The sequence below is a fragment of the Oncorhynchus mykiss genome, chromosome 7 (assembly GCF_057628025.1).
Source record: "Oncorhynchus mykiss isolate SJ-2025 chromosome 7, ASM5762802v1, whole genome shotgun sequence".
Classification (NCBI taxonomy): domain Eukaryota; kingdom Metazoa; phylum Chordata; class Actinopteri; order Salmoniformes; family Salmonidae; genus Oncorhynchus; species Oncorhynchus mykiss.
The window spans coordinates 16267291-16293937 of NC_143028.1; the positions used below are offsets into that span (position 1 = coordinate 16267291).

Consider the following 26647-nt stretch of genomic DNA (forward strand, 5'->3'; position numbering starts at 1 on the left):
GCTTTGCTGATGACACTGTCAGTGATTTATTTAGAATTCAAGGCACACTTAACCAGCATGGCTACCACATCATTCTGCAGCGATACGACATCCCATCTGGTTTGCGCTTAGTGGGACTATCATTTGTTTTTCAACAGCACCATGACCCAAAACACACCTCCAGGCTGTGTAAAGGCTATTTGACCCAGAAGAAGTGTGATGTAGTGCTGCATCAGATGACATGGCCTCCACAATCACCCGACCTCAACTCAGTTGAGATGGTTTTGGATGAGTTGAACTGCAGAGTGAAGGAAAAGCAGCCAACAAAGTGCTCAGCATATGTGGGAACTCCTTCAAGACTTTTGGAAAAACATTCCTCATGAAGCTGGTTGAGAAAATGTCATGAGTGCAAAGCTTTCATCAAGGCAAGGGTTGGCTACTTTGAAGAATATAAAATATATTATATTAATGACAATACAAAAATAAGAATTTTAAAGCCAAAGCTTTTTACAGCGCCTCTTAGGTTAAAGTTGATCTCTAAAATATATTCGGTATTGTCCTCAACATGAAATCATATTTTTTCCCTGGCAGATTACTTCATAGATCACCATCGACAACCAGTTTCTGATTGTGTTTGATAAAACATTGGTCAAATAAGTCCACAGTAAGGAAATGAGTGTGCGACAGACTTACATTTTCATTTGTATGGTTAGAGAAGCAGAATGTGTAGTAGGGTACTACACTATATAATGACTTAATCATCATCATGTTCTGTCCCTATCTCCTCCAGCTGTTGGGAGCTCAGTTCAGTGATGTGTTTAATTACACACTGTGGGCTATCCCCTCTTTTCCCTCTATTCAACACAGAGTAGCTGTGTGGCCATGGCTGCGTCCCAAAATGCACTCTATTCCCTATATAGGGCACAACTTTTGACCAGAGCCCTCCAGGGCCCATAGGGCTCTGGTCAAAAGTAGTACACTGTATCGGGAATAGGGTGCCATTTAGGACACTAGCTTTATCAGGCCACGGTCTGGTGGGTTTTAAAAGCAGAAAGAGTTAAGAAGCTTTGGGAGCAGAGCTGTAGGATAGCCTTGGACAGGCCAGCAGCAGGTTCGACACGCTTCTGTCACTTCCGGCAAGAGAGAGACAACAGCTCACTTACCCAGGATTAACTGGGATAGAGAGAGGATTACACTCTTCTCTTCTTTCTTTCCAGTTCGCTACGTAGTAAAAGCACAGACCTGTTACCAGCGAATCCCCTGGGGACTCTCACTCTGCGGCAAAAATTGGTAAACTGTATTACACAGAGGACAAATCCTCCTCTGGAGCTAAGTATTAAGGGTTGAAGAAGCGAGTCAAAGGGACTGGAAGAAAAGAGACCACAGAGGTAAGTAGTGAGCACGCAGGAATGTGTTAAGTCTTTTACAGTTGGCTCCGAGCCCAGATACAGTAGACTCTCACTCTGACTGTTGAGGTGGGATTGGGCTCTTCTAGTTTTCAGGATTTAAAAAAATGGTTTTCCCACCAAGGTGATCCACTGTTTTTAATCCAAGTATTACTACATATTAGAGTCAATTGACGTACCCATCCGTCAATCTAATTAACATGATTAAAACATCCCCATACTTCTGTTTAAGATGTAACACTACATCACCGGTATTGTTCTGTCTTTCTGTTGAATGGGTGACGTTGACCGACACAGGGACATGGTAGCACGTAGAATACGGAATTAGAAAAGACTGCTTAAGTGGGCCATTGACTTTTGAACCCTGAGTTTATTTCACACACAGGGCATTAAATTAACCTTAGGGTTTTTAATGTGTGACAGTGGAGGCTGTTTTTACCTGGGAAGTTATTAACACCCCGTTGACATCCATCATAGCAGAACTGATGACTATGTATATAGAGGTCAGAGTCTTATTAATCTGGATTAATGTTACGTTATTGTTATCGAAAATGTGTAAGAGGATTCGATGTTATCATTCAGCTTTTAGATGAACTACTAAGCAAAGAATATATTTTTATCTAATTTCTCTCTTTCCAAGGTCTGGGTTGGGGTGAATTTCCAGCAGTCAGTGCTGGGTGATCCCCATGAGGCAGACTGTGGAAGCCGAGGTGGTGATGTCGTCCCCTAGACTGAGTGACCATGGTCAGAAATAGGAACCAGCTTCTCTCTCAACCTCTAGCTGATGGCAATGCACTTCTCTCCTGTATGTTGTGATAATCCTATTGCTATTTATCTTTATGATTATGTTGGTGTTGTCTTCCAGGGCTAAGGCAGATCCTGTCTGACGTGGTAGAGGAGGTGAAACATTCCATCAATAAGGAAATCAACGGGGCAGAGCTCCTATACAGCCTCCTCAATGCCCCCTGGCTCAAGTCCCTGCTCAAAGTTAGTCTGGGAGTCTAGTCTGTGATATACTCTCATCTGGGGTTTAGAAAGGCTGTGTTTCACTTAATCTCTACTTTCTCTCGGGTCTCCAGGTGCATGAGTGTCTGCGGCAACACCAGAGAGAGCCTCCTGCTCCCTTCCTACCGTACACAACACAGCTCATCCAACAGGTAGGACCTTTCCCTCTACTGCTTTGCCCTCTTCCCTCATTGGCTTGTCAGTGGTGTCAGTCCTGTCCTGTGTCCACTCAACCCGTCTTTCTGCTTCTCTTCTAGATTCTGACTGACATGAGAACAGTTCGGAACACTTCTGCTGAGGCCAGGGAGCTTTACAGTCTCCTCAGGGGACCACACCTCCAGGTGAGAGATCCTGAGACAAAAAGGGCTCATATGATCCTAAACTTTGTATCTGTTGTTGTAGTAACTAAGTTCTTCTGGGTTGTGTGAGTTATTTATGTGTGTTGATTCCACCTAAATGAATGAATTGACTTAATAGTTGTGCTCTGTCCTAGGCTCTGATATCAACCCATGATATGGTGGCCCAGAAGGATTATGAGCCTGTGCTGCCTCCTATCCCTGACAACCTCCCTGACGATGAGGAGGCCATGAGGATTGTCTGTCTGGTGAAGAACAAGCAGCAGCTGGTGAGTCATGGATTGGATACAACTGTTTGTTTTTAAGGAGGAAGGTTTAAAGCAACAACAAAAAAAATACTAGATTAAAAGTATCATCAAGGGTGCAATCTTTTACACCTTGCTATTTTCTAACGTGGATACCAAAAACACACTTTTAGTACTTTCACACTTTTCCCTCCATGCAGGGTTACAGAAAGGTTGTGTTTTATGCACACCGAGTACAAAGCAGCAACTCCTGAGAACCTGACGGAAGCTGTAAGAAAGGGCAGATGATGCTTTCATAACATGTCATTAGTTTGATTGTTAAATTGTGTGACAGATGATTTCAATCAGAGTAATCATAGTAGAGATGGTTTTAATACTTCAAAATTCCAGGATGGCTTATGATTAGTGTCACGATGGGTCAGTTTTGGACACCAAAATATACCATTTCCATTTTTGACCCCAAAAATGTTCCCATAGTTATTAAGCTGTATATACTTGGAAGTTCCTACCCATCCACATCTGACATTGCGACCTCTTTTGGAAACTGTTTGGAACAAATCTAAATCCAATCCTGGTGGCAGACAGTTTCAGCACTACCCTGTGTACCCAGATCCCTATTTCAGGGCTATAGAGGTATCTGTGGCCTCAGACAGAGGTAATATTGTCTAGCCCTGTCTCTCCCCCTGAAAGAGGAGCTCAGGAGGGGGGATCCACAGTCGCTGGGACACCCTGAGGAAGATGACCCGCCGAAGGCTGATCCACGGTGGGGTCAGGGTGGTGGAGGGCCCCTGGCACGGTGTGAGGGCTCTGGGGGCCGTAGTGCCCGGGGAGCGACCAGTCATGCCCAGCACAAGGAGAGTCGGCTACCCACCAGCTGAGTTGCTATCTTCTGCGGGTCCACCACCCCTGGCCAAGCCCCGCCCCCCACCATGTTTTAAGCCAATGAGTAACTGTAGAATGTGCCAGACTGATGCACTCTGGAAAGAAGGTCTTAATCGCTCTGCCCCCTCAGTCTGTAACTCTGTCCTGATTGGTAAGAACTAACTACAGTTGAAAAGACCCTGCAAACAATATGATTCAATACTGTTTCTACTGCCATGAGTAGTACAGTGCTGTACACTGCAATACATATCAGTTCAGCACATTATAATACAACACAATGGAACTTCTACTCTTATTCAGGCTAATAGATTACATTTTTCCAACCTCTCTCCTCCTTGCTTCTGGAGATAATGTGATCGAGGAGCTAGACAGAGAGTCAGCCAACACCCTGTCCCCTCTCCCAAACCACACTCCACCCCTCCAGCCCTGGACTCTCACCCCTCCCTGCATGGCTGCATACCACCATCCCCCCGGAACTCCTCCGCGGTTCCGGAGCTACAGCGTCAGCCCCCGGATCCGCACGGCTCCCCCCAGCACCATGCAGCATCGGCGGGTAGATGAGATGCCTCGCAACCCCCCCTGTGGAGCTGGCTAAGCAGGAGAGCCTGGATGAGTTGAGGTCCACGGTGGAGGAGGCTGCTAGCTCTATGGAGCGCAGCACCAATGACGTCCGGCTGCTGGGGCAGAAGATGGCCGCCGCCACAGAGCGCATGTCTGAGAGTGTCCAGGAGAATGCCCAGGCCCTGACGCTGCTGGCCCAGGTGGTGAGCAGATTGCAGACACTCACCGCTGCCAGCAGGGCGGTAGCAGATACACCGGAACCACATAGAGGAACCAGCAGCGGTATTCCACCTGTCAACATATCAGCCAGCGAACAAGAACACACAGCCAGCAGCTTGAAGACTCAGACACCCCTTTCACACCAGTCTAGAGTATGCTCCCTGTCCTCCTCTTCCTCCTCCTCCAGTTCCTTCACTGGCTCTATGGATGGCATATCCACATCCCAGGGGAAGATCTCTCAGCCTCAGTCCCCAGCCTGCAATGGGTCACCCAAGGCAGGGTTGAAGACCAGGGTTCCGCCCATGTCTCCCAAAAAGCATGTTGGTGCTTCCCCCACATCTCAAAAGAAGCAAGGGGAACCCCAGTTCCAGAAACCCCACCTCTACAACAGCCTCTCAACAACTCCACCGCCTGCTCCGCTCGCCCACAACCACAACAAGACTGGCTGCTGCTCCAGCTCCAGCCAGGGGAAGAAGAAGAGGAAGTGAACCAGCCAGGAGGACAGTGGTGCTCTCATGTCTCCAGGAGACCTTCTAGTCCTCTGCTTCAGGGAATGGTCCTCTCCTCAAGATTCCCTCAGAGACCTCGGCTTCAAAAGGCATTTATCCTTTCTTCTGTTATCTTCGTCACCATCATGTCGCCCACCATTCATCCCGCAATTGTGATGTGTTGGCTATGCCCATTGTTGCGTTTCCATCCTCAAGCCGTCCATCTGTGTTTCATGCAACTCTGTGTTTCCCGAATGTCATCTGTTATTTTCACATGATTTCATTTTGTAATTGTAAATAAAGCATGTCCATTATTCCTTTTGGACTCATGATGTTTTCATCTCATATCTCATGACACCCTCCATAACCTGAAATAGGCCAAATGTGTGATTGTTGCTGTTCCACCCCAGTGATGAATCTCTGTACACAGTGAACTCCAAGAGTATTTGGACAGTGACACATTTTTTGTTGTTTTCAGCTCTGTACTCCGGCACATTGGATTTGAAATGATACAATGACTATGAGGTTAAAGTGCAAACTGTCAGCTTTCATTTGGGGGTATTTTCATCCATATCTGATGAACTGTTTAGAAATTACAGCACTTTTTGTACATTCACTTGTGTATTAAAGTAGTAAAAAGTTAAGTATTTGGTCCCATATTCATAGCACGCAATGGCTACATCAAGCTTGCGGGTCTACACATGTGTTGGATGCATTTCCTGTTGTTTTGTTTGTGTTTCAGATTATTTAGAAGAATGGTAAATAATGTGTTGTGTCATTTTGGGGTCACTTTTATTGTAAAGAAGAATATAATGTTTTTAAACACTTCTAAATGAATGTGGATGCTGCCATGATTACGGATAATCCTGAATGAATTGTGAATAATGATGAGTGAGAAAGTTAGACGCACAAATATCATACTCCCAAAACATGCAAACCTCTCACCATTGCAACAACAGTGGAGGTTTTCTGGGGGGGTGCATGATATTTGTGCATCTGCAAATGAAAGCTGACAGTCTGCACTTTAACCTTATAACCATTGCATCATTTAAATCCAACGTGCTGGGAGTACAGAGCCAAAGCAACTTAACATTCTTCAAAGTCCCAATACTTTTGGTGCTCACTATGTGTGAGAGCTACAGGACAATGTTTTAACCCTGGATTAATGTCCCCTCTCTGTCTCTCTCTCTTAGGGAGCCACGATAAAGCGAAATGGGATAACAGGGGAGATCTTTGTGGCACGGGTGATCCATGGAGGACTGGCAGACCGCAGCGGTGAGACCACCTCTCTCTGTCACACACTAACTCTCTCTCTCTTTAATCTGTTTCTTCTTACTCATGTGTGCCCCCTCTCTCCCCAGGTCTGCTACATGCAGGGGACAGGATCACAGAGGTGAATGGTTACTCCGTAAATGGCCTGGAGCCTGAGCAGGTCATTGAGAGACTGGTGAGTCTACCAGCAGAACACTGCTTGGCTGCCCAAACATCCACACATTTCACACAGTCAACACAGATGGTGTCTGTAGTAAGTCTTTATCCACCAGTGATGTACATGGGTGTTTATCTGTCTTTGGACCCACAGGCCCGGTCTCAAGGCACCCTCATGTTCAAAGTGGTTCCCATCACAGATAGACCAGTCAACAACCAGACGATAGTGAGTAATGGCATGTTTACCGACCTACCCTTCCCTGGTAACAGTATCAGACAAGTCATGTAAGCTCATTGAACCATAATGGCACCAAAACCAAAGTCTTTCTCTTGACAATAGGAGGTTACTATTCCCAAGAAAACCTATGGCCCAGTTCCTGTCTTCGGTGTTGTAGTAAAGATATTTTTCATTGCATTGTCCCTTGTGTCTTGTTGTCTGTTGTATTGTGTCTCCTGGTGTCCCAGCTGTATGTGCGTGCCATGGCAGACTACAGTCCCCAGCAGGACCCGGCCATCCCCTGCGCCGAGGCAGGTATGGACTTCAGGAAGGGAGACCTGCTGGAGATCGTGGACCAGTCAGACTCCCTCTGGTGGCAGGCCAAGAAACTACCCAGCACCTCGGCCTGTGCTGGCCTTATCCCCTCCACCAACCTGCTCAGGAGGAAACAGAAAGAGTTCTGGTGGTCTCAGCCCTACCAGCCGCACACCTGCATCAAACCCTGTGAGTCGAGTACAGTCTCACCTTTATGTCTGGCTTTTCAACTCTTTTACACCAAATTATAAGCAGCTGGTAACAAGTATTACTGTATATCCATAACAATAACAAATTACAATTATCTTATTCCTCTTGCTTACCTGAAGTGAGCACTGTGAATGAAGGTAAGAACTATGATCCTTTTTTAAAGTGCCAGTTTTCAATGAGAGGCAGTTATTGTTACACTACATGACTAAAAGTATGTGGACACCTGCTTGTCAAAATCATGGGCATTAATATGGAGTTGGTCCCCTCATTGCTGATATAACAGCCTCCACTCTTCTGGGAAGGCTTTCCACTAGATGTTGGAACATTGCTGCGGGGACTTGATTCCATTCAGCCACAAGAGCTTTAGTGAGGTCGGGCATTGATGTTGGCCGATTAGGCCTGGCTCGCAGTCGGCGTTCCAATTCATCCCAAAGGTGTGCGATGGGGTTGAGGTCACGGCTCTGTGCAAGCCAGTCAAGTTCTTCCACACCGATCTTGAACAACCATTTCTGTATGGACCTGGCTTTCTGCACGGGGGCATTGTAGTGCTGAAACAGGAAAGGGCCTTCTCCAAACTGTTGCCACAAAGTTGGAAGCACAGAACCATTTAGAATGTCATTGTATGCTGTAGCGTTAAGATTTTCCTTCACTGGAACTAAGGGGCCTAGCCCGTACCATGTAAAACAGCCCCAGACCATTCTTCCTCCTCCACCAAACTTTACAGGTTGCACTATACATTGGAGCAGGTAGCGTTCTCCTGGCATCCGTCAAACCCAGATTTGTCTGTCAGAGAACGCGTTTCCACTGCTCCAGAGTCCAATGGCGGCGAGCTTTACAGCCAACACTTGGCGCATGGTGATCTTAGGCTTGTGTGCGGCTGCTCCACCTTGGAAACTAATTTCATGAAACTCCCGACGAACAATTATTGTGCTGACATTTCTTCCAGAGTAAGTTTGGAACTTGGTAGGGAGTTTTGCTATAGAGGACAGACAATTTTTATTTTCCACCATAATTTGCAAATAAATTCATAAAAAATCCTACAATGTGATTTTCTGGATTTTTTTTCTTCTAATTTTGTCTGTCATAGTTGAATTGTACCTATGATGAAAATTACAGGCCTCTCTCATCTTTTTAAGTGGGAGAACTTGCACAATTGGTGGCTGACTAAATACTTTTTTGCCCCACTGTATATAGTGTATATCATTATTGACTTTGCACTGACCTGTCATCCGTGGTGGAAAAAGTACCCAATTGTCTTACTTGAGTAAAAGTAAAGATACCTTAATAGAAAATGACTCAAGTAAAAGTGAAAGTCACCCAGTAAAATACTACTTGAGTAAAAGTATTTGGTTTTAAATATACTTAAGTATCAAAAGTAAATGTAATTGCTAAAATGTACTTAAGCATCAAAAGTGCAAGTATAAATCATTTCAAATTCCTTATATTAAGCAAAGCAGATGGCCACATTTTCTAGTTTTTTTATTTATTTATGGATAGCCAGGGGCATTCTCCAACTCACACATTATTTACAAACGAAGCATGTGTTTAGTGAGTCTGCCAGATCAGAGGCAGTAGGGATGACCAGGGATGTTCTCTTGATAAGTGAGTGAATTTGACCATTTTACTGTCATACTAAGCATTCAACTAGTACTTTTGGATGTCAGGGAAAATGTATGGAGTAAAAAAATACATACTTTTCTTTGGGAATGTAGTGAAGTAAAAGTGGTCAAAAATATTAATAGTAAAGTACAGATACCCCCAAAAATGACTTATGTAGTACTTTTAAGTATTTTACACCACTGCCTGTCATACTTTGCTCTTTCAGAGGAAGACCTGATTGATGAAAAGTGTGTTGAAGCTGGTAAGATTTCCCTAATTTCCTCTACAACTAATCATATTGTTTCACTCATTTGTTTACTGAAAAATGACTTTGGTGGATTATTTTATGAATGTTTTTCTTCTTCTATTTTCTAACAGATGAGGAAGCTTTTGAATCTGGTAGGTAAGTCTTTGTTGGAGTTAGTTGATCATGCAGCCTATACAAAATACAGTATCACTCAACTATAACCTTGTTTTCTTTATCGCAATCATTTCTGAATTCCAATTTGAAATGTGAGAGGAGCTAAGAGAAGGTGAGCATGACCTGCTCTACTGAGCTCTCCTTTGATCTCAATTAGAATCAACTCCAACACCATGTCTAGTGACATGCACATTCATCCCATTCTCATGCTCTCCCCCTCCCTGTTCCCCCGGCTCCTAGAGGAGGGTGAGTTCAGCACTAACATCGAGGGGATCTATCTAACTGGGTTCAGACGTAGCCTGCGTCTGTGTCGGCGCCAGTCCCTAAGCACAGGCTCCAGTCAGCAGTCCTTCTACACACGCAGCGGCTACAATGCCCTCAACAACCCATACGAAGAGGTGGTACGATACCAGCGCAACCCGCAGGACAAACACCGCCTGGTCGCCCTCGTGGGTAAGACACCAGTCCGGCACTAACCAGCAACACAAATAGATTGGCAAAAGATTCAGATATGTATTGACTGTCATGAATACGCACTATTGTGTATATGGTTTTGTGGCCAATAATGCAGAGACAATATGACACATGTTGTGTTACTGTTTTTGTACATTTACAGTGTGCCTCTGCTTGTATTGACACAGAATATTATGTGATGACATGACGGAGACCTCACAAGTGTGTCCTTCTCTCTCAGGTCCCTCTGGCGTTGGAGTGAACGAACTTCGCAGACGGTTAATCAAAATCAACCCAGTGACCTTTCAAGGGGCAGTGCCTCGTGAGTACACCACCTAAGTGGCCTACTTGACTTTCTTCCATTGTTGACATGGATACAATCAATGTCTTATATGATGGCTTGTCTTCCGGTGATGTCATCTGACATATTTTCCCTTCTTCCTCCAGACACGACACGAGCCGCGAGGAGCTATGAGGAGTCTGGTAAAGAGTATCACTTCATCAACAGGGAACTGTTTGAGAACATGGTTTACAACAACAGGTAGGTGTACTCATTGAGTAACAGCTGCTCACTTTCCTCTCACCAACACATCTTGTTAAATCAACTGTCACAACATGAATGTGACTCGTGGCCTTATGTCCCAATGGGGACAAAGAGGATTAAGTAAGTTAATAACATTGATGTGGACCACCTGATTATAAGCCAGGGTTTTGTGTTGCGTTTATAAAAAACAACAGGTTTCTGGAATACGGGGAGTACAAAGATCATTTCTACGGCACTAGTCGTGATGCTGTGAAGGATGTTTTGAACAGTGGAAGGATCTGTGTCATCGACATCGAGCCTCATGTGAGTCCTGCCGGCGTTCTTATCAGTGGGGCTCCATCATTGACTTGGCCCTATTGTGGAGTTAGCTCTGTGTTGACCTCAGTTGCATCTTGGCCAGGTCTTCATTGTAACTGAGAATGAGTTCTCAATTGACCCGTGTATGATGACTGTCCCCTTCCAGGCCATCCAGTCAGTGAGGACACATGAGCTTAAGGCCTACATTATCTATGTGAAGCCGCCCACCGCAGAACGCATGAAGGAGACCAGAAAGGATGCTCAGATCACCACCAATTACTATGATAACAGACCTTTCAAAGTAAGCACTCCTATGGTTTTATTATCAATTCTCAATGTTTGAATTGACCAGGAAGTCTCTCACGATTTGAACCTCTTTACCTCTTTTTCCAAAGAGACCTGGTAATAATACGCCATCCCTATGGTGATCAATTGGTTGAAATACTGACCATCATGCCATAGTTAGGATAGTAACCAACTGTCATGATATTCTGTTCCCAACAGGAGGAAGACTTCCAGGAGATGGAGGTGGCAGCCAGGAAGATGGAGTCTCACTACTGCCAGTTCTTTGACTCTGTGATGGTGAACGACGGGCTGCAAGACTCATGTGTTCAGCTACTGAGGGCTGTGAGGAGGGCTCAGGATGAGCCACAGTGGGTTCCTGCCAGCTGGATACGACCCACAGAGGAGTTTTGATGAGGAGAATAGAGGGGGAGGAGAGTACATAAAAGGATAACAAACAGATGGAGGGCAGGGCATCGTAAAAGAGGGAATGGAGAACAACATGGATGAGGGAGGAGTGGCTGTAACCTTTGGCTGCTACTTTTGAAGATACCCTCTGCTCTCAAGTGGAATTTGTTTTGGATTGGGTTTATTGTTTTGTTTTGTTTAGTGGTGAGTTTGAGAGACTCATACAGATACTGTCCTTGTGTCTGCTTGAATCTGTTGTTGAATAATTAGCATATTCAAGGCTATGATGGAGCTGGATTAAACCAAAAATCATGTCTGTTTTTCTCTAAAATTGTGTGCGTAGTTGGAGATCATGTATTGATGTGCTACACAGGCATGCTATGAGAGGTTGCAGGTTAATGTCATCTTTCGTTTACATTTAGAGCAAATAATTATCCATGCTGAATTTCTGTATTTTCTTAATGTTTTTATTTTATTTAATAAAAAGAATGTTAATGCCAAAGAATGTCAATTCAAGTGCTCAAGATTGGTACTATTTTTCAGTATGAAGGCGAGCAAGTAAGTGGAGTTGTGTGCTCACCATTTGAACACAATGTTTTCATAATACTGAAAGGTAAAAAACAATAAAAAAACATGAGCTGGCACATACCCAGAGTAATGGCGAATAAACTATAAAAAGTAAATTCACCATGAAGAAGGCACAGTGATGCCGAAACGTTGGGGATTTACCCAATAAATGACTGGGAGTTTATATATGGAGTGTGCGACTCTATTTTTATAGTTTATAATACTGAAGGATACCTTAAGCACAGGCTGTAATTCCAGGCTATTATTATACAGAATATCTTTAGAGTGTAACAAACATAATGGGATTTGGAATAATGCTAAAAGATATGATGGTATACTGTTACTAATTGTTTTTTAAATACCATTTTGTGTGTGAACAGGTGTTTTTGAATATGTGTTTGTGTGGCATTCTGTGTCAACAAGTGCAGAAGACAGAAGGCTTTTATTTTGAAAACAGGAAGTCCTTTTTGTGTTCTCAGTTAAAAATCACTGTCATGGCAAGGTCGGGTAAACAGCGTGGCAACCAACATGCAGACGTTACAAGTCCGAAACGTTTTAACAGCTAGGTAGCTAACTAGCTAGTTCTTATCGGGGTTCTGTTTTAAAAGGGTATCGCGCAGAAATGGACACAGGAGGATTCCAGGTATGTAGCTAGTTTAGCTAGCTAATCTTGTAACGGTCGGAACACAAGGATGCTCTAGCTTAAACGTGCCAGCTAATTTAGCCGACTAACGTTAGCTAGTTATCATTTTGCTATATCTTACTTAGCTATAACTATTTATCTATAAATTCGTTATAACGAGTGATATATGTTTTATCATATTCCAGTTGCCCAGTGTGTGCAGTCTGTTTTTTAATCAAAAATATTTATTTAGGCACAAAACACGCGACGGAGGGACCTCCCGCCTCTTCCACAGGTACCACTACCATTAGCCGCGCATACTGCACTACACTTACACGACCATCCATATCATACATCTTAAGTGCATTTCGACTTGTAACTAGCTAGTATGCAGCACACTAGTAGCCTATGAGCACATGCCCAGTCAAAAGACTGCTCTCAGACAGCCAGTTTCCATAGGTCTCTCTGGTTTCTGCACTCAGCAACCTGCAGAGGGCCCAACAACAAAGCAGAGGGTGTGACAGGGACCTTGCTGTAGAACCATACAGCATTAGGAGCAAAGGTCAACAATACCATGAAGAGGTGGATGTAGCTAATGTCACTTCAAAACGGCGGCACAATATGGGAGGGAAATAAAATATGGCCCTAATAATCATCAACATTGTTCTTACACCAAATTATTACATCAATAAAGGTGTAGTTTAGTGTAGGCTATTTTTGTTGAGGGTCTTCTTCACTTCATACCTCAAGGGGACAAATCCCTCAGGTCTGAATAGTCTGATCTGATCTATGCCTTGATTGGTTGGTATTCTAGTACCTTGGCAGATGCCTACTGCAGATTTAGCCCAGGATTAGGCCGTGTCAGCAAGTCTGTGGCACAGGAATATCCCCAGAGCCCTTCCTAATTCTTGGATGTAATGGTGAGAAAACAACTCACGGTAAGTTCTCTCATACACAGTCGTGGGCCTAGTTTTGGGAAACCGGGCCATGGTACTATTGGATCTTCTCACTGTATGAAAAGGACTCTCTTTTCTGAGTCCAGGTTTGAGTTTTGGAGGATTTTATTGTTAAGATCAATTGGAGAAATGTACTGTTTGAGACTGGGAGTGTTATCTACTTTGAAAGCAAGTTTTGGAGAGAGCTTTGTACAACCACTTGCTTGGTTCCATTGTTCCTTGGTTCCCCTATGTTCTTATCTATTGCCATGTATGGATTGAGGGCCTCCTGACAGCGCAGTGGTCTAAGGCACTGCAGTGCTAGAGGCGTCACAACAGTCCCTGGTTCGTTCCCAGTCTGTCACACAACCGGCCGTGATTGGGAGTCCCTTAGTGCGGCGTACAATTGGCCCAGCATCGTCCGGGTTAGGGGAGGGTTCGGCCGGGGGTGTAGGCAGTCATTGTAAATAAGAATTTGTTCTTAACTGACTTGCCTATTTAAATAAAGGTAAACATTTTTTTTTTTTAATAATGAAGTATATGAACTAATCTTGAAGGAGTTATGTAAGATGCCAAGCCTCATTCTCTTCTTCCGTGTCCTCTTTAAGCGTGGACAGCGTGCCCTGCCCCCCATGTCAAGGTGAGTCTCGCCTCCTTATGCTGTTGTGATACTGTTTCAACTCATTTATCCCAGCAGAACATCTCTCACGCTCTCTCTTTCCCTTTTTTATGTGTGGCATTTGAACAACTGCATGAAGTCAAGATACAGGTGGTGAGTTGCCTTCAGATGGATGTTGTAATAGATAATTTATCTGTTGAATTTAGGTTGGTGCTGCTGGCTTGGATATAGTTTTCTTAACCTGTTTTGTCTCCTATGTAGATGAGATGCCGGTCCCTAAAAGCAAGAGGAAAAAGTCAAAGAGTCAGGTGGATGGTGTTGAAAGCCCAGAGGGTGGGTGGAAAAGGAATAGTTCTCGGGAGCTCCTTCTGTTGAACTGCTGGTGAACAACGTTGTTCCAAATTTTGGAAGCACCTTGCCTTTAAGTTTCAAGCTATCAATTAGTTATTAAGCTTGCATTCCACTGTCAAATAGTAATGTATAAACTGTTAAAGTACCAGCAATGACTTGAACCACATAGTAAGTACACCTCAAGTATATAATAAGAGAGTTGTGTTGTTTGTATGTGCAGCAGACCCAGGGGTGGAGATGGCCCAGGTGGGGGGCCTGAGCAGTCGTAGGTCATCTGAGGTCATCCAGGCCTTGACCTCCGAGTCGCAGGAAGCTGCACCACAGAGAAGGAAGAAGAAGAAAAGGGCAGCGACCGTAGGTAAACAACATATCTGGCTATAGGTAAACAACATGCCTGACTATAGGTAAACAACATGCCTGACTATAGGTAAACAACATGCCTGACTATAGGTAAACAACATGCCTGACTATAGGTAAACAACATGCCTGACTATAGGTAAACAACATATCTGGCTATAGGTAAACAACATATCTGGCTATAGGTAAACAACATATCTGGCTATAGGTAAACAACATGCCTGACTATAGGTAAACAACATGCCTGACTATAGGTAAACTTCATGCCTGACTATAGGTAAACTTCATGCCTGACTATAGGTAAACTTCACGCCTGACTATAGGTAAACAACATATCTGGCTATAGGTAAACAACATGCCTGACTATAGGTAAACAACATGCCTGACTATAGGTAAACAACATGCCTGACTATAGGTAAACTTCATGCCTGACTATAGGTAAACTTCATGCCTGACTATAGGTAAACTTCACGCCTGACTATAGGTAAACAACATATCTGGCTATAGGTAAACAACATGCCTGACTATAGGTAAACAACATGCCTGACTATAGGTAAACAACATGCCTGACTATAGGTAAACAACATGCCTGACTATAGGTAAACAACATGCCTGACTATAGGTAAACAACATGCCTGACTATAGGTAAACAACATGCCTGACTATAGGTAAACAACATGCCTGACTATAGGTAAACAACATGCCTGGCTATAGGTAAACAACATGCCTGACTATAGGTAAACAACATGCCTGACTATAGGTAAACAACATATCTGGCTATAGGTAAACAACATATCTGGCTATAGGTAAACAACATGCCTGACTATAGGTAAACTTCATGCCTGACTATAGGTAAACTTCATGCCTGACTATAGGTAAACAACATGCCTGACTATAGGTAAACAACATGCCTGACTATAGGTAAACAACATATCTGGCTATAGGTAAACAACATATCTGGCTATAGGTAAACAACATGCCTGACTATAGGTAAACAACATGCCTGACTATAGGTAAACAACATGCCTGACTATAGGTAAACAACATGCCTGACTATAGGTAAACAACATATCTGGCTATAGGTAAACAACATATCTGGCTATAGGTAAACAACATATCTGGCTATAGGTAAACAACATGCCTGACTATAGGTAAACAACATGCCTGACTATAGGTAAACTTCATGCCTGACTATAGGTAAACTTCATGCCTGACTATAGGTAAACTTCACGCCTGACTATAGGTAAACAACATATCTGGCTATAGGTAAACAACATGCCTGACTATAGGTAAACTTCATGCCTGACTATAGGTAAACAACATGCCTGACTATAGGTAAACAACATGCCTGACTATAGGTAAACAACATGCCTGACTATAGGTAAACAACATGCCTGACTATAGGTAAACAACATGCCTGACTATAGGTAAACAACATGCCTGACTATAGGTAAACAACATGCCTGACTATAGGTAAACAACATGCCTGACTATAGGTAAACAACATGCCTGACTATAGGTAAACAACATGCCTGACTATAGGTAAACAACATGCCTGACAATAGGTAAACAACATATCTGGCTATAGGTAAACAACATGCCTGACTATAGGTAAACTTCATGCCTGACTATAGGTAAACTTCATGCCTGACTATAGGTAAACAACATGCCTGACTATAGGTAAACAACATGCCTGACTATAGGTAAACAACATATCTGGCTATAGGTAAACAACATATCTGGCTATAGGTAAACAACATGCCTGACTATAGGTAAACTTCATGCCTGACTATAGGTAAACTTCATGCCTGACTATAGGTAAACTTCATGCCTGACTATAGGTAAACAACATGCCTGACTATAGGTAAACTTCATGCCTGACTATAGGTAAACTTCATGCCTGACTATAGGTAAACTTCATGCCTGACTATAGGTAAACTTCATGCCTGACTATAGGTACACTTCATGCCTGACTATAGGTAAACTTCACGCCTGACTATAGGTAAACTTCATGCCTGACTATAGGTAAACAACATGCCTGACTATAGGTAAACAACATGCCTGACTATAGGTAAACAACATGCCTGACTATAGGTAAACAACATGCCTGACTATAGGTAAACAACATGCCTGACTATAGGTAAACAACATGCCTGACTATAGGTAAACAACATATCTGGCTATAGGTAAACAACATATCTGGCTATAGGTAAACAACATGCCTGACTATAGGTAAACTTCATGCCTGACTATAGGTAAACTTCATGCCTGACTATAGGTAAACTTCATGCCTGACTATAGGTAAACAACATGCCTGACTATAGGTAAACTTCATGCCTGACTATAGGTAAACTTCATGCCTGACTATAGGTAAACTTCATGCCTGACTATAGGTAAACTTCATGCCTGACTATAGGTACACTTCATGCCTGACTATAGGTAAACTTCACGCCTGACTATAGGTAAACTTCATGCCTGACTATAGGTAAACAACATGCCTGACTATAGGTAAACAACATGCCTGACTATAGGTAAACAACATGCCTGACTATAGGTAAACAACATGCCTGACTATAGGTAAACAACATGCCTGACTATTTTATTTATTTATTTATTTATTTACCTTTATTTAACCAGGTAGGCAAGTTGAGAACAAGTTCTCATTTACAATTGCGACCTGGCCAAGATAAAGCAAAGCAGTTCGACAGATACAACAACACAGAGTTACACATGGAGTAAAACAAACATACAGTCAATAATAAAGTATAAACAAGTCTATATACAATGTGAGCAAATGAGGTGAGAAGGGAGGTAAAGGCAAAAAAAGGCCTTGGTGGCAAGGTAAATACAATATAGCAAGTAAAACACTGGAATGGTAGTTTTGCAATGGAAAAATGTGCAAAGTAGAAATAAAAATAATGGGGTGCAAAGGAGCAAAATAAATAAATAAATTAAATACAGTTGGGAAAGAGGTAGTTGATAGGGCTAAATTATAGGTGGGCTATGTACAGGTGCAGTAATCTGTGAGCTGCTCTGACAGTTGGTGCTTAAAGCTAGTGAGGGAGATAAGTGTTTCCAGTTTCAGAGATTTTTGTAGTTCGTTCCAGTCATTGGCAGCAGAGAACTGGAAAGAGAGACGGCCAAAGAAAGTATTGGTTTTGGGGGTGACCAGAGAGATATACCTGCTGGAGCGTGTGCTACAGGTGGGAGATGCTATGGTGACCAGCGAGCTGAGATAAGGGGGGACTTTACCTAGCAGGGTCTTGTAGATGACATGGAGCCAGTGGGTTTGGCGACGAGTATGAAGCGAGGGCCAGCCAACGAGAGCGTACAGGTCGCAATGGTGGGTAGTATATGGGGCTTTGGTGACAAAACGGATTGCACTGTGATAGACTGCATCCAATTTGTTGAGTAGGGTATTGGAGGCTATTTTGTAAATTACATCGCCAAAGTCGAGGATTGGTAGGATGGTCAGTTTTACAAGGGTATGTTTGGCAGCATGAGTGAAGGATGCTTTGTTGCGAAATAGGAAGCCAATTCTAGATTTAACTTTGGATTGGAGATGTTTGATATGGGTCTGGAAGGAGAGTTTACAGTCTAACCAGACACCTAAGTATTTGTAGTTGTCCACGTATTCTAAGTCAGAGCCGTCCAGAGTAGTGATGTTGGACAGGCGGGTAGGTGCAGGTAGTGATCGGTTGAAGAGCATGCATTTAGTTTTACTTGTATTTAAGAGCAATTGGAGGCCACGGAAGGAGAGTTGTATGGCATTGAAGCTTGCCTGGAGGGTTGTTAACACAGTGTCCAAAGAAGTGCCGGAAGTATACAGAATGGTGTCGTCTGCTACTATAGGTAAACAACATGCCTGACTATAGGTAAACAACATGCCTGACTATAGGTAAACAACATGCCTGACTATAGGTAAACAACATGCCTGGCTATAGGTAAACAACATGCCTGGCTATAGGTAAACAACATGCCTGGCTATAGGTAAACAACATGCCTGGCTATAGGTAAACAACATGCCTGGCTATAGGTAAACAACATGCCTGGCTATAGGTAAACCGCAGGCCTGACTATAGGTAAACAGCAGGCCTGACTATGGCCTGACTATAGGTAAACAGCAGGCCTGACTATAGGTAAACAGCAGGCCTGACTATAGGTAAACAGCAGGCCTGACTATAGGTAAACAGCAGGCCTGACTATAGGTAAACAGCAGGCCTGACTATAGGTAAACAGCAGGCCTCGCTATAGGTAAACAGCAGGCCTCGCTATAGGTAAACAGCAGGCCTCGCTATAGGTAAACAGCAGGCCTGACTATAAGTAAACAGCAGGCCTGACTATAGGTAAACAGCAGGCCTGACTATAGGTAAACTTCATGTCTGACTATAGGTAAACTTCATGTCTGACTATAGGTAAACTTCATGTCTGACTATAGGTAAACTTCATGTCTGACTATAGGTAAACAGCAGGCCTGACTATAGGTAAACAGCAGGCCTGGCTATAGGTAAACAGCAGGCCTGGCTATAGGTAAACAGCAGGCCTGACTATAGGTAAACAGCAGGCCTGACTATAGGTAAACAGCAGGCCTGACTATAGGTAAACAGCAGGCCTGACTATAGGTAAACAGCAGGCCTGACTATAGGTAAACAGCAGGCCTGGCTATAGGTAAACAGCAGGCCTGGCTATAGGTAAACAGCAGGCCTGGCTATAGGTAAACAGCAGGCCTGGCTATAGGTAAACAGCAGGCCTGGCTATAGGTAAACAGCAGGCCTGGCTATAGGTAAACAGCAGGCCTGGCTATAGGTAAACAGCAGGCCTGGCTATAGGTAAACAGCAGGCCTGACTATAGGTAAACAGCAGGCCTGGCTATAGGTAAACAGCAGGCCTGGCTATAGGTAAACAGCAGGCCTGGCTATAGGTAAACAGCAGGCCTGACTATAGGTAAACAGCAGGCCTGACTATAGGTAAACAGCAGGCCTGACTATAGGTAAACAGCAGGCCTGACTATAGGTAAACAGCAGGCCTGGCTATAGGTAAACAGCAGGCCTGGCTATAGGTAAACAGCAGGCCTGGCTATAGGTAAACAGCAGGCCTGACTATAGGTAAACAGCAGGCCTGACTATAGGTAAACAACATGCCTCAGGGGAACCATATACCTACTCTTCCTAAATTTGTAACTCAAACATGATCTTGTTTGTGTATTATTTCTTCTATCACTTCTGCATGGTTAAGAATATATTCCACTTATTTTCAATACATTCCGTTCTGTTTTACCATAACCATTTATAGGCTATATGGCATAGTTGTACTTACTGTATTTGTGAAATGTATTAAGTTACATGTGGAGCGTTGTTCGTTCGCTTGTTTGTGTCTCAGACCTGGAGGATGACCAGGCTGACCTGGTGAACGGGGATGGACTGGTCCAGAACACAGCCGAGGCAGGGGAAGCAGTGACCAAAAAACCCAAGAGGAAGAAGTAAGAGACACTAAAAGATGTACTATCTATTCTATGGTATCTTAGGTATCTTTACACATCTGGCATTACTCATCTCATTTGTATATACTGTTTTCTATATTATTCTACTGTATCTCATTCACTTAATAATGTTTACATATCTGGCATTACTCATCTCATACATATATACTGTTTTCTATAGTATTCTACTGTATCTTAGTCCGTTCCGCTCTAAAATCGCTCGTCCATATGTACAGTATATAGACTTAATTAATTCCTACTTAGATTTGTGTGTATTGGGTATATGTTGTGTAATTTGTAAGATATTACTTGTTAGATATTACCAAACTGTCGGAGCTAGAAGCACAAGCATTTCGCTACACCCGCAATAACATCTGCTAATCACGTGTATGTGACAAATAAAATCAGATTTGATAGTAAAGTAAAATGTGTTTTCACTTATATGGTTCTATTATGATAGATCCTTTGCTCTTTTAATGAGCTCAGTTTCTCTTTCTTTCTTTGTGGTCACTCCCTAGGAAGTCGAAAGTGTCCGAGACACAGTACGTCAACGAGCTTGATGTCGAGGACGATGACATCATCACAGACGCTCAGCCACCCATCCCCCAGCATTCCCTGTTCTCTGCTCCCCTGGGACAGAGCCAGCCTGTGGGGAAGGTGTTTGTAGAGAGGAGCAGTGAGTGTCCCCCTTCCTTCTGTTATTTTATGTTAGCTGTACATGGTAGAGTTTAGGTTCGTTTCCAGAACAGATGAATTAACCTAGTCCTGGACTATGAAACAATTGCAATGGAAAACCTCTATTGGAAGCCTTACTTGGTTCGAGGACTAGTCTTGTTTCTGTGTCTGGAAAAAAAATCATTTTATTAATTATTTGGACATCCTTGTGTGTCCTGTCTTCTTCTATGTTGGATAATGTGTTGTTTAACTCTCAGAGAGGTTTCAAGCGGCCGATCGGTCAGACAGACCGAAGCCCAGCGATCAGGTGGACAACTTCGTGGACATCCAGCAGATGTGGACCACCAAGGATGTGTCTGTTAGGGTACATGGTGGCTTCAGGTGTGTGTGTGCAGGTGTCTGTTTGAAAAACGGTGTATTTGTGCATGTGTGCACCTGTGTGTGAATGTTCCCTCTATATCACTTCTCTCTATCTCTAATATACAGGGGGATTGGGCTGTTCTGCCATGGCTTCCTAGCAGGCTATGCAGTGTGGAACATCATAGTGATCTATGCCCTGGCAGGAAAACATCTCACTACTCTGCCTAACCTACTGCAGCAGTACCACAGCCTGGCCTACCCTGCACAGTCTCTCTTCTACCTGCTACTGGCTATAAGCACTGTGTCAGCCTTTGACAGGTAAGGAGGTGGGTGTCTGTGTGGCACATTGTTGTTATTTTGGGTCAGGCCCAAAATAAATGTGGCCATTGTTGTGAAAATATGGAAGCCTGTGGCTAGAGCTAGGAGGTGTTTGTGTGTGTATGTATACAACACACTCGTTCTGTTCCATCAATGGACCCCCTCACAAACACACACAGACACACACATCTCCTTTCTCTAGCTACAGGCTTGCACATTTTACAACAAACCCCAGTGTGCTCCGTCCCTCCCCTGTCTGTGTGTGTGTGTGTGTGTAGACTCATTCTCTTTCCATTTCAGGGTGAATCTGGCCAAAGGCGCCATGGCTATGAGAGAGTTTGTCACCCTGGACCCAGTTGCTTTAGCCTCTTTCTGTGAGTGAAAACATCTTTACAGCATGTTACTCAATTCATTCAGGACAGACGGAGCCAACCTGTATATGATGCAGCCAGCCCAGCAAGCACTATGTCTCTCTGGCCTTGGCAAATGATCATTTCACTGAAGTAACTTTCCCTCTCCTCCTGCAGTGTACTTCTCAGCTCTGGTCCTCTCTCTCAGCCAGCAGATGACCAGTGACCGCATCAACCTGTACCCCAGTGCTAACGAGACCTTATGGTGTGCTAACTAACTGTTTTTATTGTCCTGATATTAACATGTCACGTGTTGAACTAAGTTAGATCTTGTATATTGATTATCCTACTCAGCAATATCACTGTTGGGAGTCAGAGAGAAGAGAACCCCCTTTTCTTCTGTTCCTCTGACTCCAGCCAAAAACGCATTGTGACTTTTACAACCCTCTCCCCTCTCCAGGCCTCCTGGGTCAGAGCAACAGATCCTGAACCCGTGGATCATAGTGAATCTGGTGGTGGCTGTGCTGGTGGGAATGGCCTGGATCTTCATCTCCGCCAGGCCTGAGATGGATTACACCGAAGGTGAGGCTGAAGTTTTTTTTATTTTGTTTTTGTAGATTTAATTCAACAAACAGCAACTTAACATTTCCGCAGACGTAGTTCCGCATGACATTGACTTACTGCACAACAGTCACAATTAACAGAGACAAAAGAAAAAAGACTACTGAAAACAACAACACCTACTCAGGCATACATAAATTGCAACCGACATTGTTGACATGCTCAGTTCTATATGTTACCACGCTCTAAATATGTATGTATATGTGTATATATATATATATATGTATATACAGTGCCTTGCGAAAGTATTCGGCCCCCTTGAACTTTGCGACCTTTTGCCACATTTCAGGCTTCAAACATAAAGATATAAAACTGTATTTTTTTGTGAAGAATCAACAACAAGTGGGACACAATCATGAAGTGGAACGAGATTTATTGGATATTTCAAACTTTTTTAACAAATCAAAAACTGAAAAATTGGTCGTGCAAAATTATTCAGCCCCCTTAAGTTAATACTTTGTAGCGCCACCTTTTGCTGCGATTACAGCTGTAAGTCGCTTGGGGTATGTCTCTATCAGTTTTGCACATCGAGAGACTGAAATGTTTTCCCATTCCTCCTTGCAAAACAGCTCGAGCTCAGTGAGGTTGGATGGAGAGCATTTGTGAACAGCAGTTTTCAGTTCTTTCCACAGATTCTCGATTGGATTCAGGTCTGGACTTTGACTTGGCCATTCTAACACCTGGATATGTTTATTTTTGAACCATTCCATTGTAGATTTTGCTTTATGTTTTGGATCATTGTCTTGTTGGAAGACAAATCTCCGTCCCAGTCTCAGGTCTTTTGCAGACTCCATCAGGTTTTCTTCCAGAATGGTCCTGTATTTGGCTCCATCCATCTTCCCATCAATTTTAACCATCTTCCCTGTCCCTGCTGAAGAAAAGCAGGCCCAAACCATGATGCTGCCACCACCATGTTTGACAGTGGGGATGGTGTGTTCAACTGTGTTGCTTTTACGCCAAACATAATGTTTTGCATTGTTGCCAAAAAGTTCAATTTTGGTTTCATCTGACCAGAGCACCTTCTTCCACATGTTTGGTGTGTCTCCCAGGTGGCTTGTGGCAAACTTTAAACAACACTTTTTATGGATATCTTTAAGAAATGGCTTTCTTCTTGCCACTCTTCCATAAAGGCCAGATTTGTGCAATATACGACTGATTGTTGTCCTATGGACAGAGTCTCCCACCTCAGCTGTAGATCTCTGCAGTTCATCCAGAGTGATCATGGGCCTCTTGGCTGCATCTCTGATCAGTCTTCTCCTTGTATGAGCTGAAAGTTTAGAGGGACGGCCAGGTCTTGGTAGATTTGCAGTGGTCTGATACTCCTTCCATTTCAATATTATCGCTTGCACAGTGCTCCTTGGGATGTTTAAAGCTTGGGAAATCTTTTTGTATCCAAATCCGGCTTTAAACTTCTTCACAACAGTATCTCGGACCTGCCTGGTGTGTTCCTTGTTCTTCATGATGCTCTCTGCGCTTTTAACGGACCTCTGAGACTATCACAGTGCAGGTGCATTTATACGGAGACTTGATTACACACAGGTGGATTGTATTTATCATCATTAGTCATTTAGGTCAACATTGGATCATTCAGAGATCCTCACTGAACTTCAGGAGAGAGTTTGCTGCACTGAAAGTAAAGGGGCTGAATAATTTTGCACGCCCAATTTTTCAGTTTTTGATTTGTTAAAAAAGTTTGAAATATCCAATAAATGTCGTTCCACTTCATGATTGTGTCCCACTTGTTGTTGATTCTTCACAAAAAAATACAGTTTTATATCTTTATGTTTGAAGCCTGAAATGTGGCAAAAGGTCGCAAAGTTCAAGGGGGCCGAATACTTTCGCAAGGCACTGTATATATATATATATATGTATGTGTATGTGTATATATATATATGTGTGTGTGCTTTGTCCCTTCTAGTAATTGTATATCTAATTGTATATCTATGGTGTAAACAAAACATATTAAACCATATATATATATATATATGGTTTAATATGTTTTGTTTACACCATACTGAAATTGTATACACCATAGATATACAATTACTAGAAGGGACAAAGCACCTCAGACGCACCACAGCAATTTGACTGGATTGTACACATACTCAGCTACCTTACCGAATGACACACATGTTAGATTCCCTTCAGAGATGTGTTTTAATTTTTCGTGTGTATAAAAGCTTTGTATGTCAGGTGCCTTTAGAAATAACATGGGCTTCCAATCTCTATCTCCAAACCAGGGTTCCTAATGGCTATGGAGATCGAGTCCTTGAGACCAGAGGAGAAATCAGAAATGTCTACTTGAGGAATATTTCAATTTTTGCTCGCACATCTTTTTTTTGTACCGTATTTTATTAGCCAACACAAAATGTACGTGTTTGTGGCAATAATCAGTTTATTTTTGTATGACCCGAATGTGTGCTTGTTTTGTCAAATGTATTGGTTACCATTGGAAATAATAAAAATGTTATCCCACTGAGATGCTTCTAAATGTCATTTTGGGGACTTTAAACCAAAACATACAATACACTACATACATTATAGTGTATTGACCTGAAAGAGCATGGCTGTGTCTTGTTTTATATTTATTTATATATATATATATATATTTATATATACCACATTAAATAGAGTGCCTTCAGAAAGTATTCAACTGTAACTTAGCCACCTAGGAACAAACATTCACGGTCTTCATAGTAAGCAACTTAAGTGGAGATTTGGCCTTGTGTTTTAGGTTATTGTCCTGCTGAAAGGTGAATTAATCTCCCAGTGTGGTGGAAAGCAGATTGAAATCAGGTTTTTCTCAACTTTTGCCTGTGCCCATTCTGTAGATTTTTTTTTCTCTGGAAAAAGTCCCCAGTCTTTAATGATTACATGCATACCCATAACATGATGCAGCTACCACTATGCTTGAAAATATGGAGTGGTACTCAGTAATGTGTTGTTGGATTTGCCCTAAACACAACACTATTCAGGACAAAAAGTAAATTGCTTTGCCACATTTTTTGCAGTATTACTTTAGTGCCTTGTTGCAAACCGGATACATGTTTGGAATACTTGTATTCTGTACAGGTTTCCTTCTTTTCACTGTCAATTAGGTTAGTATTGTGCAGTAACTACAGTGTTGTTGATCCATTCTCAGTTTTCTATCACAGCCGTTAAATTCTAACTGTTTAAAAGTCACAATTGGCCTCATGGTGAAATCCCTGAGAGGTTTCCTTCCTCTCTGGCAACTGAGTTAGTAAGGACGCCTGCATCTGTATAGTGACTGGGTGTATTGATACACCAGCCAAAGTATAATTAATAACTTCATGTGCAAAGGGATATTCAATATCTGCTTTTTATTTATACCTACCATCTACCAATAGGTGCCCTTCTTTGCGAGGCATTGGAAAACCTCCCTAGTCATTGTGATTGAATCTGTGTTTGAAGTTCACTGCTTGACTGAGGGACCTTACAGATAATTGTATGTGTAGGATACAGAGATGAGGTAGTCATTCAAAAATCTTGTTAAACACTTATTGCACACAGAGTCCATGCAACTTATGTGACTTTTATAAGCTGATTTTTACTCCTGAACTTATTTAGGCTTGCCATAACAAAGGGGTTGAATACTTACTGACTCAAGACATTACAGCTTTCAATTTTTATTAATTAGTATACATTTCAAAAAACAATTCCACATTGACATTATAGGCTATTGTGTGTAGGCCAGGGACACAAAAACCTCAACTTAATCGTAACAATGTATTTAGGAAAAAGTCAAGGAGTGTGAATACATTCTGAAGGCTCTTTATACCACACAATTAAACCAGACCACTGGAACTAAGGCTGTCACAAAAATCGTATAATCGTGTAACCGACAATGATGGACAATAACCGTGACATTTGAAAATAAATATTGTCATAATCGTCTTGACATTCATTGTAGGACGGGGGATTCAATTTTATTCAAAGTAGATTGTTTACCCAATAGCAGTTCTTCATTATTAAATGAGGGTAAAGTTAGTAACCCCTTTATGAACAGAACAGCATGGTGGAAAGAAGCTTATTTTCCAAAAGTTCCAGGCGATTAAAA

General features: G+C 42.7%; 4 protein-coding genes across 8 annotated transcripts in view; all 4 read left to right on the forward strand.

Moving 5' to 3' along the window:
- LOC110527488 (alsin) overlaps window positions 1–1306 on the forward strand; it is a 29810-nt gene extending 28504 nt beyond the window's left edge. Inside the window, exon 33 of the mRNA XM_090240386.1 lies at window positions 1197–1306. Within this exon, the coding sequence (XP_090096512.1) occupies window positions 1197–1208 (12 nt within the window). The 3' untranslated portion in view covers window positions 1209–1306. The remainder of the gene's footprint in view (window positions 1–1196) is intronic.
- LOC110527489 (MAGUK p55 subfamily member 4) lies at window positions 1197–11817 on the forward strand. 3 transcript variants are annotated; one of them, XM_021608787.3, is made up of 19 exons: window positions 1335–2129; window positions 2251–2372; window positions 2465–2542; window positions 2648–2731; window positions 2884–3015; window positions 6335–6416; window positions 6503–6588; window positions 6724–6795; window positions 7035–7290; window positions 7431–7448; window positions 9137–9172; window positions 9289–9309; window positions 9429–9443; window positions 9572–9784; window positions 10026–10106; window positions 10232–10325; window positions 10523–10631; window positions 10792–10926; window positions 11130–11817. In XM_021608787.3, the coding sequence occupies exons 1-19, from the start codon at window positions 2072–2074 to the stop codon at window positions 11319–11321; spliced, it is 1884 nt and encodes a 627-aa protein (XP_021464462.3). In that variant the 5' UTR covers window positions 1335–2071; the 3' UTR covers window positions 11322–11817. The 3 variants fall into 3 exon arrangements, with proteins under 3 accessions (XP_036838833.2, XP_090096521.1, XP_021464462.3); XM_036982938.2 differs by lacking the exons at window positions 9572–9784; window positions 10026–10106; window positions 10232–10325; ... (1 more) ...; window positions 10792–10926; window positions 11130–11817 and having other exon boundaries at window positions 1197–1367; window positions 2026–2129; window positions 9289–9437; XM_090240395.1 differs by lacking the exons at window positions 9137–9172; window positions 9289–9309; window positions 9429–9443; ... (4 more) ...; window positions 10792–10926; window positions 11130–11817 and having other exon boundaries at window positions 1230–1367; window positions 2026–2129; window positions 7431–7654.
- LOC149982330 (uncharacterized) lies at window positions 4332–5229 on the forward strand. Its single transcript, XM_090240396.1, has one exon. It carries the CDS (start codon window positions 4431–4433, stop codon window positions 5139–5141), a length of 711 nt encoding a protein of 236 aa, XP_090096522.1. The 5' UTR covers window positions 4332–4430; the 3' UTR covers window positions 5142–5229.
- A 489-nt stretch (window positions 11818–12306) lies between the features above and the next one.
- LOC110527490 (transmembrane protein 237B) lies at window positions 12307–25048 on the forward strand. Of its 3 annotated transcripts, none has more exons than XM_021608789.3 (14): window positions 12307–12525; window positions 12758–12799; window positions 14048–14079; window positions 14198–14211; window positions 14320–14391; window positions 14630–14767; window positions 20146–20245; window positions 20764–20921; window positions 21178–21301; window positions 21407–21598; window positions 21899–21972; window positions 22126–22213; window positions 22409–22530; window positions 24810–25048. In XM_021608789.3, the coding sequence occupies exons 1-14, from the start codon at window positions 12505–12507 to the stop codon at window positions 24872–24874; spliced, it is 1242 nt and encodes a 413-aa protein (XP_021464464.1). In that variant the 5' UTR covers window positions 12307–12504; the 3' UTR covers window positions 24875–25048. The 3 variants fall into 3 exon arrangements, with proteins under 3 accessions (XP_021464464.1, XP_021464465.1, XP_021464466.1); XM_021608790.3 differs by having other exon boundaries at window positions 14633–14767; XM_021608791.3 differs by lacking the exon at window positions 12758–12799 and having other exon boundaries at window positions 12327–12525.
- The last annotated feature ends 1599 nt before the right edge of the window (window positions 25049–26647 follow it).